Below are 18733 nucleotides of genomic sequence, written 5' to 3'. Positions count from 1 at the left end.
AAGCAGGTCAAAGGCAGGTGTGAGCATGTGCTGGATTAGTCCCACCCCTACGTCTATGGGCTCTTTGTTTTGCCCCACTCCTATGCTGGACCTTTAGCAGCTGTGCAACAGATAAAGTCAGCAAGCAAGCCTTCCTCCTAACTTTATAGAATAATGACCCAATACAAAATCCAGCAAGTAACAAAAATTCTGGCATTGTTTAATAGCAAGGGGCAAAGGTTCACCAGTTGATTTTCCCCCTCCTCATTCCTGCCTCTGTTGAAAGCTCAGTGTCTCTGTCGGGAAAAACATGAGCAACTTGGCCCTGACTGTGGGAACATCTGAGAAGGAGGTTTTTTCTCCCCACCATTTCAAACCCTCGCACCACCTTTGGTTCATTGCTGCAACACCTACTGTCTTTTTCGCTCTATAAGACGCACCTTTCCCCTCCTAAAAAGTAAGGGGAAATGTGTGTGCGTCTTATGGAGCGAATGCAGGCAGGAGGCTCTGCTCAGCGCTCCCTTTAAAGAGCCATGTGGAGCATGTGTGCGGCTCTTGGGGGCTTTTCCCAAGGAGGCTCTTGGGCTAGCCTTCCTCCCGCTGCCCGGGAGAGGCTGCGTGCGGCTATCCCAGAAGCCAGGACAGCAAGAGGGACTGCTGTGCAGTGATCCTGCTTGCTGTCCTGGCTTATGGCTTAGCTGCGCACAGCCTCTTCTGGGCAGGGGGAGCCTTCATCCCGCTACCCGGGAGAGGCTTCGCGTGGCTATCCCAGAAGCCAGATCCCTCTTGCTGTTCTGGCTTCTGGGATTCAGAATTTTTTTTTTCTTGTTTTCCTCCTCCAAAAACTAGGTGCGTCTTATGGTCTGGTATGTCTTATAGAGCGAAAAATACGGTAATTCGCAGCATGAACCTGTGCGCTATGAATGTGCATTGAGCCATTCAAAGAAATTGCCCAAAGTGTCCCTAGCTCCTCTTTGTGATCAAGAGGACCAGAAACTTGATTTCAAAAAAAAAGGAGGAGGAGGAGGCAGCGGCAGCAAAGCTTCTCAAAACGTCTGGTTTTCAGGGGGGAAACTTCACAGTAATGCTCGTCCCTCAGTCTGTTGAAAGGATGAATGGATCATTGATTTACAGCGGGTGTGGTAGTTCTGAAGAAAAGGGCCTTGGTATATTAGGTTAGTTACCACTGTCTGCTACTAACAGTCAAATCCATTTTATAACAATTATATCTTATCTTTATGGCCAAATGCCATTTGTCGACAGATGACAGTATGCAAAACAAACACCTGCAGGGAATATAATTGCCAAGGAGTTTAATTAGATAGGGAGCACACCGCAGACCACAGCAGGCAAAAATAGATCTCTAGGCAGCGCATGTAGGGAATCGGCTGTCACAAGACACAGTGAGGATGAGTGCCGGATGGCGCCACAAGTCTGCACCTCTGACCTGACCTCCCTCCAGCTGAGTTGCTGCTGCATTCAGAGGTGGCGTATGGACAGGAGGCAGGGAGAAAATGTTCCACTGGAGCCAATCCAGTGCTTTTGCCAGCATGCTTCCACCATGCCAATCTCTCTGCTTCTCTTCTCCATGCCAGCATGCAGCAGCAACTCAGCCCACAGGAGGGCAAATAAGCAGCGTACATGCCATCTCTTGCTGATGGTGACCAGTAGTTCAGATGGCTTTGAAAGGGGAATTGAGAAATGCCCAGGGATTAAAGCTCCATCGCTGGATATTAACAACAGCACATAACTGGCATTCCATGTTCAGAGGCAGTGTTAGGGGGCGGGGCAGTGGTAGCATAGGGCTCTTAGCTTTAGGGTTGCCATGCATCTGGAATACCCCACAGTCGAAAGGAGTGTCCGGGCAGAAATCACAAAAAAAGTCTTGGAAAATCCGGACATATGGCAACACATGTCAGCAGTGTTGTTTTTGGCAACGAAAGCTCAACAAATTTGGCCAAAAGGCAGCTCAACAACTTTTCTGTCTGGATTTTCACTTTTTGGAATATGATAACCATAGTTATCTTCATACTCTGTTTGTGGTCTGACTGGGAAGCAGGAATGCTGGGAGTTGCCAAGCTTTTGGGGGCCCATGACCATATTTGGAATTTTGAGAGGAAGAAGAGGAGAAGAAGAAGAGTTTGGATTTGATATCCCGCTTTATCACTGCCCTAAGGAGTCTCAAAACAGCTAACAATCTCCTTTTCCTTTCGTCCCCCACAACAAACACTCTGTGAGGTGAGTGGGGCTAAGAGACTTCAGAGAAGTGTGACTAGCCCAAGGTCACCCAGCAGCTGCATGTGGAGGAGCGGGGACGCGAACCCGGTTCCCCAGATTACGAGTCCACCGCTCTTAACCACTACACCACACTGGCTCCTTCTCACCCTTTCTGGCCATCCTCTCCTGGAGCACCCCGACCACGACCCTGAGACAGGCAGAAAGCGAGAAAGTGAAAACACGCTCACGTAGGCACTCTTTGCCATTTTGGGGTGTAGATAAAAGTTAGATCCAATGGAATAAAAACAGATTCTCTTGAATTTGCATGATTTTACACAGATCCCAAACACTATCAAATCAAAGCTTATCGTGGTAGACTGTGCTGTTATACTGAGTCAGTATAATGGTCCATCTAGCTCAGTACTGTCTGCTCTGACCGGTAGCGAACCTGCAGGATTTCAGTCAGGGGTGTCTCCCAGCCCTACTGGGAAATGCCAAGGATTGAAACTGGGACTTTCTGCATGCAAGGGCTGTGCTCAGCCACTGTACTCTACAATTCTTCCCCTAAAAATGAAACCCAATTCTAGTCCTCATGCTTCTCAGTTAAAGGCTGATGTAGGGACGCGGGTGGCGCTGTGGGTTAAACCACAGAGCCTAGGGCTTGCCGATCAGAAGGTTGTAGGTTTGAATCCCCGCGATGGGGTGAGCTCCCATTGCTCGGTCCCTGCTCCTGCCCACCTAGCAGTTCAAAAGCACGTTAAAGTACAAGTAGATAAATAGTTACCGCTCCGGCGGGAAGGTAAACGGCGTTTCCATGCGCTGCTCTGGTTCGCCAGAAGCAGGTTTCTCATGCTGGCCACATGACCTGGAAGCTGTACACCGGCTCCCTCGGCCAATAAAGCGAGATGAGCGCTGCAACCTCAGAGTCGGTCACGACTCAGAGTTGGTCACGACCCTGGTCAAGGGTCCCTTTACCTTTTTAATGCAGCTATGAGAAATTGCCTTATACCAAGTCAGACAGTGGCTTAATGTAGCTGAGTATTTTCCATGCTTCCTGGCAGCAGCTTTTCATGGTTTAGGGTAGGGGACACCCCCAACTCTACCCAGAGATGCCAAGGAAGCCTGCGTGCGAAATAGAGGCTCCATCACTGAGCTACATCCCTTTCCATGCACATCTTAGCTACACAGTTGGAATAGGTAAAGGTAAAGGGACCCCTGACCATTAGGTCCAGTCGCGGCCGACTCTGGGATTGCAGTGCTCATCTCGCTTTATTGGCCGATGGAGCTGGAGTACAGCTTCCGGGTCATGTGGCCAGCATTACTAAGCCACATCTGGCGAACCAGAACAGCGCACGGAAACGCCGTTTACCTTCCCGCCAGAGCGGTACCTATTTATCTACTTGATGTGCTTTTGAACTTCTAGGTTGGCAGGAGCAGGGACCGAGCAAGGGAGCTCACCCCGCTGCAGGGATTCGAACCGCCGACCTTCTGATCAGCAAGTCCTAGGCTCTGTGGTTTAACCCACAGCACCACCCGCATCCCTTATACAGTTGGAATAGAAAGCGTTAAAAACAAAAGGCAAGCATATGATCCCAGGATGCTATGCTTATGTATATTCAAACACACTTAGGAATTTAGTTAGGAAGGATCAGCCTTAAACTGTAGCCCCAGCTCAGAAGCTTGACCTTTTTGCACGGCACGAGAAGCATTGCTGCCACCTATTGGGAGTAGAGTACACTTTTCAAATTGAATTGACAACGCAGCAAGGGTGAATTCCCTTACCACCACAGAGCTGAGCTTTCCTGCTTTTGCAGTGGGCTAATGAATCAGTTTCCCAGCCAGGCAATGTTCAGTTGTAGCTGCACATAAGGGAGAATTCCAGTTTGCAGCACTTCTCCTAGCATAGCATAGGTCCAGTGACTCAGCAGCTCTTCAGCAGCAAATACAATGTTTTAAGTGCCTTATACAAATGTGGCACTAGATGGCAATGGTGAGCTTATGGCAAATTCAATATATTTTTCAAAACGTTTTTTAAAAAAGCGTTTTCACAGCGTTTTTTAATATATGTCTAGATTCCACCCAGGAATCAGAACAGGAAAGCATGGGAGCTTAAGACACAATGTTATAGACAGTTCTCATCCTACTCAGAGTAGACCCGTTGGGGCCTAAGTTACTCTGCACTGGAAACCTGCATATGTGAATTTCACAAACTGATTGGAAGTCAATTAGTGAGATCGCTACACCTGTCCTTGATATTCTACTGCACCCTTTCCCAATCTGATGCTCTTCAGAAATTTTGGACTTCAATTGGGTTTTGAAACATAGCTGCCTGGAGCTAATGGCACCAGGTTTGTGAAAGCTGTTCTAGTGCAACTCAGCTATGTCATCTGATCCTGAGGGATCCATTTCCACCTTGTTTAATTTACACACTCTTACTATACTGAAATATTTAAAAGTGGAAGCCCATCAATGCTGAAACAACTGAATGTTTTGAATCCACGAAATATGCTTGGCCTTATCTTTATTTTGTTTGCTTTCATTTCTGGCCACACTGGAAATTTGCAACTACAAGGAGAAGATTGTGAGAATGAGTTTAATTGCACAAGAAGACAAAGAAACCCTTCGACATGCCCAGCAGGTATAAAGTAGCCGAATAATGATTTGCCTGTTTGCTTTTTAAGCTGCACTTGTTTGTTGTGTTTGCTAGATTTTTCTTCAGCGATGCCCAACATGGTGATAACAGAATAAATGGTGTAAGGAGGGGGCTGCAGCCCAAGATAGGAAAAGAGGTAGTAAGGGAACACCTCCTTTAAATGAATTCAAATCTCCAGGGCCTGATGAGCTGCATCCAAGGGTAATGAAGGAACTTGCAGGTGTAATTCAGACCCTTTGTCTATTATCTTTGAGAATTATGGGAGAACAGTTGAGGTCGCTACAGACTGGAGGCAGGCAAATGTTGTCCCCATCTTCAAAAGGGGGGGGGGGAGGAAGACCCAGGTAACTACCAACCGGTGAGCTTATCAATACTAGGGAAGGTCCTAGAACAGATAACTCAACAATTGATCTGTGAGCATTTAGAAAAGAATGCTGTGACTACTAAGGCCCAACATGGGTTTCTCAAAAATAAGTCATGCCAGACCAATCTGATTTCTCTTCTTGATGGAATTACTGTATCTTGATTTCAGTAAGGCTTTTGACAAAGCCCCCCACTATATTCTTGAAAGGAAGCTGGTAAAATGTGGGTTGAACGAGGTAACTGTTAGGTGGATTTGTAGTTAGTTGACTGACAGAACCTAAAAAGTACTCATTAATGGTTCCTCGTCATGCTGGGGAAAAGTGACAAGTGGGGTGCCGCAGGGTTCTGTCCTGGGCCCGTTTTGTTCAACATCTTTATAAATGACTTGGATGCAGGAATTGAGGAGATGCTCATCAAATTTGCAGATGACACCAAACTGGGAGGGGTAGCTAATACCACAGAAGACAGAATCAGAATTCAAAATGACCTTAACAGATTGGAGAACTGGGGGCAAGCTAACAAAATGAATTTCAGTAGGGACAAACAAAAGATTCTGCAGTTAGGCAGGAAGAACCTGATGAACAAATATAAGATGGGGGGGGGGGACACCTGGCTTACTAGCAGTACATGTGAAAAGGATCTAGGGGTCTTGGTGGACCACAAGCTTAACATGAGTCAACAGTGTGATGCAGCAGCAAAAAAAAAAAAGCTAATGCTATTCTAGGCTGCATCAACAGAAGTATAGTGTCCAGATCAAGGGAAGTAATAGTACCACTCTATTCTGCCTTGGTCAGACCACACCTGGAACACTGTGTCCAATTCTGGGTGCCACAATGTTGACAAGCTGGAACGTGTGCTGAGGAGGAGGGCAACCAAGATGGTCAAAGGTGTGGAAACTAAGCCTTATGAGGAGCGCTTGAAGGAGCTGGGTATGTTTAGCCTGGAAAAGAGGAGATTGAGAGGAGATAGGATAGGTAAAGGGACCCCTGACCATTAGGTCCAGTCGTGGCCGACTCTGGGGTTGCGGCGCTCATCTTGCTTTACTGGCCGAGGAAGCCGGTGTACAACTTCCAGGTCATGTGGCCAGCATGACTAAGCCGCTTCTGGCGAACCAGAGCAGCACATAGAAAGGCCGTTTACCTTCCCGCCGTAGCAGTATCTATTTATCTACTTGCACTTTGACATGCTTTCGAACTGCTAGGTTGGCAGGAGCAGGGACCGAGCAACGGGAGCTCACCCGGTTGCAGGGATTTGAACCGCCAACCTTCTGATCGGCAAGTCCTAGGCTCTGCGGTTTAACCCACAGCGCCACTCACATCCCATGGAGATAGGATAGTCATCTTCAAATATCTTAAGAGCTGTCACATGGAGGAGGGAGCATGCTTGTTTTCTCCTGCTCTGGAGGGTAGGACTCGAACCCATGGCTTCAAGTTGCAAGAAAGGAGATTCCGACTAAACATTCGGAAAAACCTTCTGACAGTAAGAGCTGTTCAGCAGTGGAACAGTCTCCCACGAGAGGTGAGGGACTTTCCTTCCTTGGAAGTTTTTAAATAGAGGTTGGGTGGCCATCTGTCAAAGATGCTTTAGCTGAGATTCCTGCCTTGCAGGGGTTGCACTTCCAGCTCTAAGATTCTATAACTCTGTGAAATATTTGAATGATTGCTTAACTGAAATAAATAATTTAAAAAACAATAAAACAAAAAACCTCACCATGCCTTTAACATCTTAGTAACAACACAGATTTCTCATTATCCATGTAGGTTAAGAGCCAAACTGTGATAGCACAAAATTGCAGATAAATTGCATATTGCATTTATGGCCTTTAGGAGATGAAGGGTCTTTGTTTTGCTGCTGAGTGATTGATGTGCTGTTAACCTTATAAAGCAAGGGTGATATCCAATGCATCACAGGCAACTCAAAGTTTCCAACTGAAATCCTCATCCAGAGTCCATCCTTTGAAGGTAAGTGCTTCATAACATTACCTGTCAACATCCCTGAATTCACCCCAATTTCATATCATGCATTCTGCCTTCAGGTTTTTTCTGCCTGGGTAGCGATTCAGCCCCTCTCCCGTGCCCAGAAGGCACCTTTCGCTCAACAGGAAGGTCTCCCTCCCATTTGTGTGTGGCCTGCCCTGTGAACTTCTTCAATGCTAAGCTGGGCCAAGCAGCTTGCTTCCCATGTGGCTCGGAGGCTGTGCAGCCCAAGGAAGGTCAAAGAACGTGTGTCTGCCTTCGGGAAGGCCGAGTGTTCCAGGTAACTGCAGGCTGAATAGGTGGGTCAGCTGGAAGCGCCCTCATCCTCTATGTATTTGTCCAAGCACCTTCCAAAGTCAAGTAAAAGAGTAGCCATGACTGCATCTAAAGGTAAAGGTAAAGGGGCCCCTGACCATTAGGTCCAGTCGTGGCCGACTCTGGGGTTGCAGTGCTCATCTTGCTTTATTGGCCGAGGGAGCCGGCATACAGCTTCCGGGTCATGTGGCCACCATGACTAAGCCGCTTCTGGCAAACCAGAGCAGCGCACGGAAATGCCGTTTACCTTCCCGCTGGAGTGGTACCTATTTATCTACTTGCACTTTTGACGTACTTTTGAACTACTAGGTTGGCAGGAGCAGGGACCGAGCAAGGAAGCTCACCCCGCTGCAGGGATTTGAACCACCGACCTTCTGATCAGCAAGTCCTTTGCTCTGTGGTTTAACCCACAGCGCCACCCGCGTCCCCAATATGACTGCATCTGGTGGCCTTAAATTCCACAAACCACTTAAAAGGATGTCCTGCATTTTGCCCATCCTTGAACCTCCCACCAAATGCTTCCATTGGATGTTCCTGAATTCTAGTGCTAAGAGAACACCTTCTCCCTAGCACATTCTCCATCCTATGCATAATTTTATAAACTTTGTTGATATCCTCCCACTTCCTAGTGGAAAAGGTTCCTTTTCAAGCCAGAATACTGCTCCATAGATCATAGAATCATAGAGCTGGAAGGGACCACAAGGATCATCTAGTCCAACCCCCTGAAATGCAGGGATCTTTCACCCAATGTGGGGTTTGAACCCACGGCCCTGAGATAGGGGGTGGATCTACACACAGGGGGGAAATGCTATAAATAAGTCAGAAATTAGATTGTTATAACCAAAGGGGAGCTTTATAACCTACGGAACCTATGGAAAATCATGTACGAAAAGTTCTTGCTCTCTGATGCCATCTGGTGTTGCATCTTTATAGCGCATTCAAATCATTGCTTCTTTACTTACCGGTAACTAGCTGAGTCCTAAGAGTCTCATGCTCCATATAACTCACTATTGTCTACACTGACAGCAGCTCTACAGGGTTTCAGGCAGAGGATAGTCCTAGCCCTCCCTGGAGGTGCTGGGGATTGAACCTGGGACACCTTCTACATGCAAAACAGATGCCCTGCCCCTGAGCTATAGTCCCTCCCTTAAGCTATAGGAACATAGGAAGCTGCTTTATACCAACTCAGACCACTGGTCCATCCAGCTCAATATTGATGATGCTGACTAGCAGGCAATTCCCAGCCCTTCATGGAGATGCCATAGATTGAACCTTCCTCTAAAATAAAATGCCGCAGACTTTGTAGCCTTTCCCCATAGGGAAAGATGCCCTGTGGTTTGGGACATTTTGGTTACCTTTTTTAATTCTAGAGGAACACACCCACCTTCCTTCCTTCCTTCCTTCCTTCCTTCCTTCCTTCCTTCCTTCCTTCCTTCCTTCCTTCCTTCCTCTCCCCCTCTCTCTCTCTCTCTCTCTCTCTCTCTCTCTCTTTCTTTCTTTCAAATTAAGAATAAATCAAGAAAAGTGGTGTGAATCACTGAGCTAACAAAAACAAATAAATGCAAAACACAGGCATCGTATTCTCATTGCAGCCTAGTGATGCCCAATGCCCGTGTTCCCCTGGGTATAAAAGCCCTATAGAAGACCGGAGATGGGACTGCGTCAAGCAGATGTATGACATCTGTAGAGATGGTGCTGTCCGGAACGAAGAGGGGCAATGCTTAACTCAGGAAGGATGGCGCCACTACTGCTCAGACAAGGTACTGCAAGTTATGTCTTAACACAAGTCAGCCCGTTCCCACTGAATGGCTGTGAGTAATGCTTGGGTTTTTGTTTTTTTTTTAAAAAAGTCTAAATTCTCTTGCTTCATTTTCGGTAACTGATCCTTCCAGCTTTGCCCATTTCCAGTCAGTTTCCCTTCATCTGAAGTTTCTTAAGCAACCGTGCCCTCAGTTTCGGTAGATTTCCCAAGCGCCAAGCTTGCCAACTGCCAAAGGACACAGCCATTGCTCATGGTAAATTCTGCTGGTGCTGCAGCTTCTCAGTCACAACAATATTACAAAACCTGAAGTGCCAAACAGCTTGGATCTAAGGTCTAGCAAGGCTTTAGATTTCAGCTAGGTCGCTGCTCAGGTTTTTCAGGATTTCCTTAGCTCCTAATTAGCACCTTTGACAGCAAGCGGAGCTGGACCGGAATGTACAAAAGAGGAGAGTGTTTCAACTTCCCACCTAAAGATGAATTCAAAGCTGAAGCAGCTACTCCCACACTCATTGTCCTCTGCTCTGAGCACATCTGTCAAGCAGCAGCTCATTTTTCAGAATCTTGATTTGTGGGTGACATTTTCGCTCATGTTTGCAGTGATGTTTACAGTCATTTTTCAGAGGACTGACCAGCAGATCATCGTTCCAAGTCCTAACCTGCGGGTCATGTTTTCAGTCCTTTGTAGGCTTCCTGACCCACAGATCACATTTTCAGTCCTTTTTTTGGAGTCGTGGATCACCTTTTTGGCCAGTTTCCAGAGTCCTGACAACCAGATGTCCATTACTGAAAGTCCACAAGCAGGATTTAAGGACAACAGCCGTCTCCCACCTTGTGATTCTGAGCAGCAGATATTCTTCTCAGTGAAGGTAGAATGTAGCCTTCCAAAGTCATCCAAGTTGGTGGTCACCATGACTGCCTCCTGTGGAAGTGAATTCTGTAGTTTAATTTTGCACTGTCTAAATATACCCTTTCTTTTGTCTCCCCCAAATCTTCCAGCATTCAGCTTCATTGGATCAGCCCCACTGAGTGCCAGCCCTTACGTTCATCTCATTTTCTCTACTAGGTTTGTGCTCTCCCCAAAGATTATCAGGGATATGACAAAGTTCTTGGCCTCTGCCTTTGCCAAGCGGACAACCTGGACAGTCTGTGCAACCGCCTGTGCCGAAGACGACAAAGGAGAATTTTCCAATTTGTCAGTGAAAAAGAATCGGCCCGGTTTTCTTTGGCCTTCAGAAACGGGAGCCAGGTAAAAAACAAAAAGAACCAGAACTCATCAGCAGAAGTGTAACAGGCTAGGCTCACACGGGGTTAAAGACCCTTGGCTATTTCTGCTAACAGGTTGCCAGCAGGGTCCCTGTCTCTGGTGAAATAGAGCTGCCCAATCAGCATGAAAGGGGAGCGTTATTAGCCACTGAGAATAATAATAATAATAAATAATACATTTTTATTTATACCCTGCCCTTCCCGGTTCAGAAAACTGGGCTCAGGGTGGCTAACATCAAATTTAAAACACCTAATTGCTGCAACAAAAAAACAGCATAAAATACAGTATAAAATGTGAATAACAATAAATTCAGAATTCAAAAATCAATTTGGGCGGAAATCCATCCAATAAACATTTGATGATCACCAGGGCTAGCTGGCTAAATTAGTCCTATTTGGGCCAGCGAGGAGACCAGGGGAGAATTAGCTGTGGGATCCAGAGCGGGTAATCTTCATAAAAAGGGGAGGGGGAGGGAAGGAAGGGGAATAAAAGATCAGGCTAAGTTCAAATTGAAAGCCAGGCGGAATAGCTCTGTCTTACAGGCCCTGTGGAAGGAAGTTAAATCCTGCAGGGCCCTGGTCTCATGGGACAGAGCATTCCACCAGGTCCGAGCCATCACTGAGAAGGCCCTGGTGGAGGATAACCTGACTTTCTTAGGGCCCGGGAAGAGGGCATCCCTCCCTTTGTGCTTATTGGAGCCAATCAGAGTGAAAGGCAGTGAGTCAGCCACTGAGGATTGGCTCCTAGGGTCACTCTGGAGAAGGCACTCAGGAAGAACAACGAGGAGGAATTGTTCTTTATGCTCCAAAGCTCAGCATTTGGGAACAGGGAAAAACACAAGGTGCTACAGTTTCAAGAGAATGGTGTGCAAGTTTTGTTTCATACAATGGAACTTGGAGGAAAACCCCATTTAAGTCACTCCCAAAAAAAGGATACTGGAGCATTCTGAATCATGTGCACAGAAAATAATAGAAGTAGCTGAAAGGCAACATGTGAAGATCTGTATTGATTGTTGCAATGCATCCCTCATTATTATTATTGCATTAGGTTATTGCATAATCTTAGATTTATAATCTTAGAAGGGGGTGTGGCTCCAAGGAAGCCTAGCCATGACTATTATGGAGTGATCCTGCACTTCTGAATTTGTCAGTACACTGCTGATCATAAGCAACTTGTTTTGTTGGGAAGCTGCATTGACAAGGCAGGTGTGGGGTGGGCTAGTGGGCCAACATACTCCCACCTGCCTTCCCAATGGTCTTGTTGCTAAGGCCGTGTGCAGACTCTTGTTTGCACTGCACCCAATGTGCTCCCATCGTGGAACTGAGAAGAGATGCACAAACAACACTAGCCACAGTCCAGATCTATTCTGTCATTTCTTAGGAAACACTGTGTTCTGATGCACTTTCCCTCAAACCAACGTCAACATGAATTGAGAAAAAGAGTGACCTAGTTGCGGCTTTATAGCAGTAATGTGCAAACAGCCTTTGTCTCTCTGCCACTGATGCTGCTTGGTTGCAACCCTGCTTTTCATTGGGGTGAAGCGTCAATGGCACTCAGGCCAGATCAAGACTTTCCACTGCCTGAAGCCAACAACAAGATAGCACCCCATCCCACATCCAGGTGAACCAGCAAAGTCCAATAGCAACCAGAGGACCACAACTTATGCAGCCCTAATGTAGAGGTTCCTTTTGGCACCCCTGCATATTGATGCAAAATGTACTTTAGCTTTAGCCAGTTCCATTGTGTACATCCAAACTGATGGCCCATCAGTGCAAATACTGCCAGGATGTGAAGCCTGGGCTCTGAAGACTTCTCCTTTCAATTCTTTATAGCTTGATGTTTTATTGGAAGAGATAAGAGCGTCGCTGCAGCTGTTAGATTTCCACATGCTAAATGGGTGCACCTCAGAGGAGAACAAGAAATCGTGTCCTGTATATGTGGTAAAAACAAGTGGTAAGGGACAGGTTCTGTCCTTTTGATTTATGGATTGCATTTATAATGCCTTTTCCCTCCAAATAGCTCAAGGTAGCGTACCTGGCGACACGGGTGGCGCTGTGGGTTAAACCACAGAGCCTAGGACTTGCTGATCAGAAGGTCGGTGGTTTGAATCTCCATGACGGGGTGAGCTCCCGTTGCTCGGTCCCTGCTCCTGCCAACCTAGCAGTTCGAAAGCATGTCAAAGTGAAAGTAGATAAATAGGTACCGCTCCGGCGGGAAGGTAAACGGCAATCAAGTGAGATGAGCGCCGCAACCCCAGAGTCGGTCACGACTGGACCTAAAGGTCAGTGGTCCCTTTACCTTTACCTTTACCTTTAGTGTACCTGGCTCCATCCACCCTCTCCATTTTATCTTCAGAACAACCCTGTGAATTAGGCTGCACTGAGAGACAGTGACCAGCTGAAGGTCACCTAGTGATCTTTATGACAGGGGAAATTTGAACTCAGGTCTCCCAAATTCTAGTTGGATGCTGGAATGACAACATCACATCCGATCTCTCTTTTTCTTACAGTTTTCCAATCTTAATCCTGTTTGATTAATATTCTGCCTTCCCTATGATTACTCTCTCTGTGTGTTGTGTGTTTTCCTGTATCCTCTGTTTCCTGACAGCATAGCAGAAGACTGATTTAAGCGCACAATTTAGATATATCTGTCATTACCTAAAGAAACTCCACTGCTGTTTTTGGCTTGTACAAATAACCGTATTTGGCTTGGTGTTTGATTTCTACAGACAAATGTGGTAAATCAAAAGCAATTCATTTGCCAGTTGGCCTCGAAGCTCCAGAGATAAAGTGATTGTGTTTTATTTATTTAAAAACATTTTTAGACTGCTCGTCTTGCAAAGCACATCTAGAGAGTGGGTTCGAAGTAAAGTGTAGTAAGAACAAACATAGACAAGAACAAAAAAAAAGTAAAGAAAAAGATGAACCACAATTACTTAGGGGAGAGTTCTCATTGAAAGCCGAAATGACTTCATACTTTCCAAAACAACACAAGAACCAAAACACAGCCCATTCTTCAAAATTCACACATTTATAAATATTGCAGTGCAGGTGTCCAGCCAAGCAGTATGTACAAAAATACATATATGGTGACAAAATGTCCATAAAAATGCATAAATTGGTGAAAATAACATATACGAAAATGCATTGTTTTAATGGAAATTGTTCTGCAAAAACATATAACACAAAATTGCATACAAATGTTTATATTAGGAGGAAATTGTTAAGTTGTGGGTGAACATATCAGACAACACAGCGATTCTTCAAACAGCTCTTGTTTATTCAGAGGCCAGAACAGAACTGAGCTGAAGTGCTCAGTCAGCCTGCTTATATAGAGCTCCAGTACAACGTAACTATAACAACTTTCTGTAACTATCCAATCACTGAACGTCACTTTCGATCCCTTATTTGCATAACTATCTACAGTATCCCCCTGCTGGCCCAGGGTGAGAACTTCAGCACATAACAGAAATTATATTAAAATGCAAACTGGTGTGGAAATGTGAAGCGCTGAGATACCAGGGGTTGAACCTTCTGCATGTCAAGCAGCACTCCTCCATTGCATTAAGTGTCTTGCAATGAAATAACATTTTGCCAGGCTTACCCTGGCCCTTCAGATCAGACCCTGTTGTCGTTTTATTATTATTTGTTTGAATTATCTGAATTGCTTTTATACTGCCACTTTTACTGGCTTCATGTTGTATTTTTGTTTTGATTATATTTTAAATTGATTTTAAGTTGAACACTGCTCAGGGATTATTATTCTTTAAAATTAAGCAGTTGATTAATACTTTAAGAACAAACTAACTAACAAGACCACTCACCTTTCTTGGTGTGGCAGCATTGCTGGACGGAAGAGGTTTCACTGGGGTCCCGACGGTGGAATTCAAACAGCAGTGCCCTTCCCGATAGGTGGTGAGGGCATAAGCCCCTGCCACCTATCAGGAGCCAGATCTAGCCTGCACCCTGTATTGGCCAATGGGAATGCAGGCTGGGACATGGGTTGTGCCAGGGGGCGGAGCCAATGGAGGGATTCCCTTGAGGTTGTAATCCCCACCTGCCCCTCCAAACACTGGGGTATCCCGTTAAAGCAGCCTTTCTCAACCTGTGGGTCCCCAGATGTTGTTGGACTACAACTCCCATCACCCCTAGCTAGCAAGGCCTGAGCTCAGGGATGATGGGAGTTGTAGTCCAACAACACCTGGGGACCCACAGGTTGAGAAACGCTGTGTTAAAGGGATCTAGGGGGAGTGGCCATGTCTGCGTGCCCAGGGGGGCCAGGGCTGAAGGTTTTCCCCCAGATGGCAGTCCCTGCGTGGGTCACCCTATTAGTTGTAAGTCTTAGGAACCCCCGCCTGGATTGACCACACGTCACTTCCAGCTGGCGGGCCGGAAGTATTTAGATTGCCCCATGCCCAAACCAAATCTCTTTCATCTGTACAGTGGTACCTTGGTTCTCAAACTTAATCCGTTCCGGAAGTCTGTTCCAAAACCAAAGTCTTCCAAAACCAAGATGCGCTTCCCCATAGAAATGCAAAATGGATTAATCCGTTCCAGACCAAACAACCCCTAAAACAGCAATTTAACATGAATTTTACTATCTGATGAGACCATTGATCCATAAAATCAAAGCAATAATCAATGTACTGTACTATAAAATAAATAAGACAGTATTGTAGATGATAAAAATTAAAATTAATTACCTTCACTGATGATAGTCATTGTTTGGCTTCTATCCATTTCCACAGTAGCACAATCAATCAATCAGTAGCTGAACTGGGTTCCACACAGTCACAAAAACAAATTAACCGAAAAAGCCTCAAATACAAAAAGGCAAAATAAATCGCAAAAACAAAAGCACCAAATTTAATCCGTTCCAGAAGTCCGTTTCTCTCCTGAAATGTTCAAAACCAAGGCACAGCTTCTGATGTTCGGCTTCCAAAAAATGTTCAAAAACCGGAACACTGACTTCCGGGTTTTCAGCGTTTGAGAACCAAGGCGTTTGCGTACCAAGGCATTTGAGAACCAAGGTACCACTGTATTCAATGAAGTTGTGGCCTGTTTTGACCCAAAACCCAGTCTTACTGGTCTCTTATTTACATGGGTTGGGATATGGCAAGTCTGATGCCTGATCCTGCAAGTAAATATGCAAAGCAGTTTGTTGCTGCATTGGAAAGTGTGGATAACACTTGACTGATGCGACCTCCCTGTAAACAAACCTGGATGAATGCAGGTCACCTAGAAGAAGTCTAGGCAGAGAGAGCAGGCCTATGACCTTTGGTTTATTTGGTTTTGTTCAATGTTATTTCAGGAAGAGGATTCCTGGGGGTGTACGATCCTGAACCAGAGCTCCTGCACTACTTCCTTACCTCTAATGCGGTTATATTAGACTCCCAGAATAGATTGCGCTCCATGACATCTACAGGTATTATATACTGTGCTTTTTTTCTGGTAGTACTCAACAGTATCCTTGTACACCACCCAGTTGGAATTGCCTGTTGACACAAGCATGAGCCCACACAAGCGCTGAGCAGATTCCTAAATAATAATAATAATAATAATAATAATAATAATAATAATAATAATAATAATAATTTTTATTTGTACCCCGCCCATCTGGCTGGGCTTCCCCAGCCACTCTGGGCAGCTTCCAACAAAGATTAAAAATACATTAAAATGTCACACATTAAAAACTTCCCTGAACAGGGCTGCCTTCAGATGTCTTCTAAATGTCAGGTAGTTGTTTCTCTCTTTGACATCTGATGGGAGGGCATTCCACAGGGCAGGCGCCACTACCAAAAAGGCCCTCTGCCTGGTTCCCTGTAGCTTTGCTTCTTGCAGTGAGGGAACCGCCAGAAGGCCCTCGGCGCTGGACCTCAGTGTCCGGGCAGAACGATGGGAGTGGAGACGCTCCTTCAGGTATACTGGGCTGGGGCTGTTTAGGGCTTTAAAGGTCAACACCAACACCAACACAACTCTTTTCATGTGCTTCACTTGGTTTTTATGTTCACATAGGGCCATCTAAAGAAGATTTTGCATTTTACAAGTCCTGGCCCCAGCAACCTTCCGATTCTACCCTGAAAATGACGTTCAGTGGCATCTTCAACCCTACTACATGCCTCAAGATTCACGACATTGTCATGTTCATTGTTTCTAAGGATCATTATCCAGTTTATGATGTGTAAGTAAGCATTGCGGGGGTGGCGGCATTGTTACATTCAGTTCACACTGAATGCCAAGCTGGCCTCGTCCGTCCGTTCTGAACAACACACAAACCAAAACACAGCCATTCTTTGAAATTCACACTGAATTTTGCAATGCAATTCTCCAGTCAAATAATGTGTACAAAAATGGGTCTACTGGCATGAAGGGTGCATACAAATACATATTACTAATGAAAGGAACGTACAAAAATTGCCTCAAAATGTCTTTATTTCATAATTTTATTTCATAAAATTTATATACAGCTGGATTGTAAAAAAACAACAACAAACTCAAAGCAGAAGAACAAAACAATGCAATTATCAGTTAAAAAACAACTATATAAAACATTCAAAAAACAATTAAAATAAATGATAAGCTAAAAACCAGATCAGAGTGTGATGCTGATAATGCCAAGGTTGCAGGTTCAATCCGCGTGTGAGAAAACTGCATATTCCTGTATGTCAGGGAGTTGGACTAGATGATCCTAAGGGTCCCTTCCAACTCTACAATTCTATGATTCTATGATCATCATTCTACATGTCTGAACAGGCTTGACTAACCAAATATATTTTTATTGGGTGCCTGCCTCATGTCAATAAGGGAGTTCCGAAGTATGGGTGCTCCCACATTCTTAAGAGTTAGCCATGGGGAAACTTACTTGCACAGTTAAATATACTCCCATGGAGAAGTTAAAGCAGATGTTTTGCTGAGATGTTTTGCTGAGATGGTACATTTTCCATCAGAAGATCCCTGCTGGATTACATCAAAGACCTATCTAGCTCAGCATCCTGTTTCACAATCTCTCACCAATCAGCTTCATCGTATGACCCCCAGTTCCACGATTATGCATGGCAAATAAAAACGGCTACCCACTTTCTCAACTCCGTGCATCATTTTTAATGGCACCCTCACCCCATCCCCGGACTTCCTTTTTTCTAAACTAGAAAGTCCCAGATATTTTAACCATTACTCATATGGAAGTTGTTCCACACACCTGATCATTTTGGTTGCCATTTTCTGAGCAGGTAGTTATCAACACAAATATTGTCAACACAGAATGTCCTTCTGTTTCCTGTGATCGGTAAAACTGATATAAATGGATAGCAGCTTCCCTAATACGTAAATTCTGTTTAATCTTGCATCGCTGTCCTGTCTGTCGCGCGGAGGACGGAATCACAGTTAAAACTGCAAGTACCATTTTTGGAATCGAGATAATTTGGGCAGCCAACATGTTTGTCTTGTGTCTTTCCTTAGCAACAGCCTGTACAATACAAACCACGAGTTTGACTGGGGAGGTTTCCGCAGCCTAGCAGAAGAAGCTAAGTTGGCCTCAGGCTCCGACAACTTCCTGCTCTTCTTTTACCAGTTCCATGATCCCGGAACTTATGTCTTGAGGCTAAGTAGCAACCAGCACAAAAGAATGGTTTGTTTCAAGTTCTGGCATGTTTGCTTACAAAGGAGTTTCCAGTGAGGTGCATTCATTAGTCTGATAAACATTTGCAATGGGTGGTGTGTCTCATCTGTGGGAGGGATGGGCCATTGGTTCAGCAGCTTAATCCTTGGTTTACATAACTTTTGGGCCACCTTTCAATATAAAACTCGTGGCACAAATCATAAAAGAAAACAGCAGAACTACAAAAGCAAATATCAGAGCACAGAAACAGCGGCCCATCAAACTAACGAAGTCTAGCCCAACTCTGCCATAAAACTAAAAAGGAGCTCTAGAACAGACTGAAACACATGGGTAGATTTTTAGAAGGATCTGCTTGGCACCAAAACAATAGGATGAGCACTAGGGAAACTTCCTGAGGGGCTACAACCAAAAAGGTCATTTCTGCCATCATCACCCTCCTAATGGCCTCGGTCCAGGAGCGTCTCCACCCCCATCATTCGGCCCAGACACTGAGGTCCAGCGCCAAGGGCCTTCTGGCGGTTCCCTTGCTACGAGAAGCGAAGTTACAGGGAACCAGGCAGAGGGCCTTCTTGGTCGTGGCACCCACC

General features: G+C 45.4%; 1 protein-coding gene across 1 annotated transcript; it reads left to right on the top strand.

The window, feature by feature from the left end:
- Nucleotides 1-4602: 4602 nt before the first annotated feature.
- LOC308574730 (uncharacterized protein) lies at nt 4603-18126 on the top strand (the record flags this gene model as incomplete). The annotated part of the gene is made up of 8 exons (XM_081172814.1): nt 4603-4834; nt 7248-7468; nt 9096-9263; nt 10329-10511; nt 12362-12482; nt 15840-15953; nt 16544-16709; nt 18099-18126. Exons 1-8 carry the CDS (start codon nt 4666-4668, stop codon nt 18124-18126), a joined length of 1170 nt encoding a protein of 389 aa, XP_081028940.1. The 5' UTR covers nt 4603-4665.
- Nucleotides 18127-18733: the final 607 nt, after the last annotated feature.

The sequence above is a fragment of the Podarcis bocagei genome (genome assembly GCF_964188305.1).
Source record: "Podarcis bocagei genome assembly, chromosome: 15".
Classification (NCBI taxonomy): Eukaryota; Metazoa; Chordata; class Lepidosauria; order Squamata; family Lacertidae; genus Podarcis; species Podarcis bocagei.
This window is presented reverse-complemented; position numbering and strand designations above follow the sequence as displayed.